The sequence below is a fragment of the Clytia hemisphaerica genome, unplaced genomic scaffold, assembly GCF_902728285.1.
Source record: "Clytia hemisphaerica strain Z4C2 unplaced genomic scaffold, Clytia hemisphaerica genome assembly, whole genome shotgun sequence".
NCBI lineage: Eukaryota > Metazoa > Cnidaria > Hydrozoa > Leptothecata > Clytiidae > Clytia > Clytia hemisphaerica.
The window spans coordinates 515,511-518,870 of record NW_027104529.1 but is presented as its reverse complement, the minus strand read 5'-3'; the positions used below and the strand labels follow the sequence as shown (position 1 = coordinate 518,870).

Sequence of the window (3,360 nt, the reverse complement as noted above, 5' to 3'; positions counted from 1 at the left end):
ACAAACTGACCAACGTTGAGGTCATGAACTGCAGTACATTAGAAAAACAATCCTTAGAACTTGTTTTTTTCTTCAACTGAACAATTTTTTTCAAATTTTGTCATTTTTTTATAGGAAACACTTTCTGTTAAAAATACAAAACACATTCGGATTTGAAAAAGGAAAATACATAAAAAAATTAAAATCACTCTGATACAAAAAGAGCAAGAAAGAGCAGGGAGACTGGGTCAAGATAAACGTATGGTCGGGTAGCTTTGATGTACGCTGAATTCCCATGTTGGTCGTTTCTATAAAAATAAACAACAAATTGTAAGTTAGATTACGGACAGAGCGATCCTAAGTGACCCAGAGAAAATTTGTCATGCTAAAGTTTTTGCGCATTACACTATCCTCCGGCAGCGAAAAATGAGTGTTCGCTATGCACATTCTCTAAGTCTCGGCTTTTATATAGATTCTAATCTTTCTCTTCAAGTCTCTGATACTGATAGGGTAAATTAACCAAAAAAGTGACTAAAAAGGTCAAGAAAGTTGGTGGAAAGTCTTCTCTAAAACTGACAAAATTTAGACTTTTCACTAAGGGTTTCAATTCTTACCAAAATTTATTTCCCTGAAGAATCAAGATTCGAGGCTACGGACAGCACATACCCTAAATTTGCCAACTTTAGTACCACCTTTCTATCGAAAAAGCCTCACTCGACTGAATTCTTTGAATCTAAACTTTCACAAGGAACGAGGATAAATAAGCTAAGCATCTGAAAACATATATCGACAGTTTCAAACTAGTGCGAGACCCTCACAACTCTTACAAATACACTGAAAAGTATGTTACTATTGAAAAAACCAAGCTGACACAATACGTTGTTTCAACGTTCACCTAACGTTATAATGTACTTTATGGATTTTAGATAAACGTTGTTTTGACGTTTTGTGCTTACCTCTTGTTGGTGGCCTGAAGCAGCCAGCCTCATCACTACAAAATTATTCTTCGCTACTTTCATCAATGTTTCCCCCTGAAACAAAGAGAAAAAGATAATAGATTTCATTCAACACACGTTCACACATCTTCAATGAAATGCAAGAATACATCCAATCAACCTTTGAAAATTGAGGAGACTGGGTTAGTTTACCAAGAAAAATGAGGTCAGGATGGCTGAAGTCATTGCATTGACATTCTCTCATAGACAAAGAATTCTGACGTCATCTCCTTTTAAATTCATTACCAGTCCCCTAAAAAGCCGACCGCACCGAGCGTGAAATGTATGAAGTTTTTTACTCCGGCTACGAAATGAACCAATAAAAAATATTCAGGAGACAAACTTCTCTTCAACCCATTAGGAATTAAAATCTCTCAAGAACAAACTTTTTTAGTGTCTCGCATGCATGGAAAACAAGTTTGCTTTCTGTTTAAACGCTAAGAGGGCGGTCATTATGAAATTTGACCGGTACAATACTTCCGTTGGAGGCTGTTACACTTTTTTTTATAAGAAACTCCATTCTTCGGGTCAGAGCTGGGGTTGCTTAACATTCTAGCTAATTTTCTGAAAAGTTCAAGTTTGACCACCCTTGACATTATACCATATTTGTGCTTATTGGATCAAAAGCTATCGTTTGTCATGCTTAGGTTATCTAAAAAGCTTTTACTTTACGAGATGGTGAAAAAAGATTGGCTAATTGTAATTTCAAGGCTCGAGTCTTAGCAACTTGGTTGATTATTTTAAAAAGATGTGTACTGAAAACTTTCTAAGAATTGTAACAATTCACTACCTCTATGTCAATTTTTTCAAGGTATTGCAAAGCATCCATGGCACGTTCAAAATGTTTCACAGCTTGTGTGTACAAGTCTTTACTTGTCGAAAGGTCGTCCCCGTAATCCGTCATATTACGGTAATCGACGTACGACGCCGGTTGATGAGTGTCGATGAAACGGAAAGCTGCGAAACGGTGATCAAAACGTATCTGAAAAAATTAAAAATTATAGGTACAGTGGAGTCTGCGGCCATGTTCACATGCTACGGTTCCGTTTCACTCCGAAACGAAATGAAGATATTTTATTGGTTGAATTCAAGTTTTCCGTTTTTACTTTTTCATCCAACATTTCATCCAAAACTGAAAAATTATGTTCGACTGGGTTTGAGCAGTTTCACTTTAATCAGGGAGAAAAAAAAAACCTTTTCATTGTCGAAGAAAGGTTCTGGATGTTTGATTTTGCCGTCTTTATTGAAACCTTCGTAAGCCTGAAGAAGAAATTGAAATCATTATACTTCAAATTCAATATTAATGGGAAGAGAATTATGGTTATCTACTATAAGTAAGACACTGGCAATATAATAGCGAGTTTTATGTTTTCGAGATAAATCGAAGGAGACAGTCTAAAGCAAAGTTGACATGTCACCTAAATCGCCGTCTTCTTTGCTCTACGACGGTAAAAACACCAAAATACCGTCGTCTGTTTAGGTGAACAAAGGCGATATATAGCCGTACATCAATTATCGATTTTGTTTTGCGTCGACTTCACTTACCGTCGCCCTTAATATCCTCCGATACATAAACTCGCTAATGATAGGAAGGGCAACAGTATTTTTTCTGAGAAAATACCAATACAATCGGTAGACACGCCTTGGAAATTGCCAAGGAGACCCGGTACTAGCTAATATGCACGAATGTCTAAAAGCTTAGTTTTAAGATATCGGATATTTGGACAAAAATATTCGACTTTGACCTCAAAATCAGGGAAAAAAATGCTCCTTTCGTGGGAGAAACAATAGCGATTTCAACTTTATCAAATAATTAGTTTTACCTTGAGATTACCGAGGCATATTTCTTTCATTCCATTGAAGACGAGACGAAAACTTTTGTGCTGTTTGATCTGATCTGAACATGTATTCAACATTTCTAACAAGAACGAAACAAAGATGGAGATCATATTAAATGCGTGCGATCCAACTCTATTTTTCACACTTTAAAAGCTCGAAATGATGTAAAGATACGGTTACGACCAAAAAATGTGACTATAGGTTTCTCGAAAGATTCTCTGGTTATGATTTACGCTTACCTCTTTTCTTTTTCTTGTCTTTTTTACCACATTTTTTCTCTGGAAAAAAACTTATTTATGTTATTCATGTAACACGCATGCGTAATTCGCCATTCTTTTAACCATATGTAGTTTGGGCTTTTCCAGAAAAAAACCGTGCACCCCCTGTTGAGGAGGTCCAACTTTTTGTGACCTACCCTCTTGGAATTCCAGGCAATTTTAGGATCATACCCCTCTGGAATTCCGAATTTTTACTAATTTTCAATCATTACCTTGGAATTCCGCTTATTTTTGACGGATTTTTGTATACCCTTATGGAATTCCACTGC

At 36.2% G+C, this 3,360-nt stretch overlaps 1 protein-coding gene across 1 annotated transcript in view; it reads right to left on the bottom strand.

Annotated features, from left to right (window-relative positions):
* Window positions 1–53: 53 nt before the first annotated feature.
* LOC136822135 (N-alpha-acetyltransferase 35, NatC auxiliary subunit-like) overlaps window positions 54–3,360 on the bottom strand; it is a 45,052-nt gene continuing 41,745 nt past the window's right edge. The window contains exons 21-26 of the mRNA XM_067078366.1: window positions 3,053–3,091; window positions 2,798–2,892; window positions 2,169–2,234; window positions 1,765–1,956; window positions 936–1,010; window positions 54–287 (exon numbers count right to left, since the gene is read on the bottom strand). Coding sequence (XP_066934467.1) covers window positions 228–287; window positions 936–1,010; window positions 1,765–1,956; window positions 2,169–2,234; window positions 2,798–2,892; window positions 3,053–3,091 — 527 coding nt within the window. The 3' untranslated portion in view covers window positions 54–227. The remainder of the gene's footprint in view (window positions 288–935; window positions 1,011–1,764; window positions 1,957–2,168; window positions 2,235–2,797; window positions 2,893–3,052; window positions 3,092–3,360) is intronic.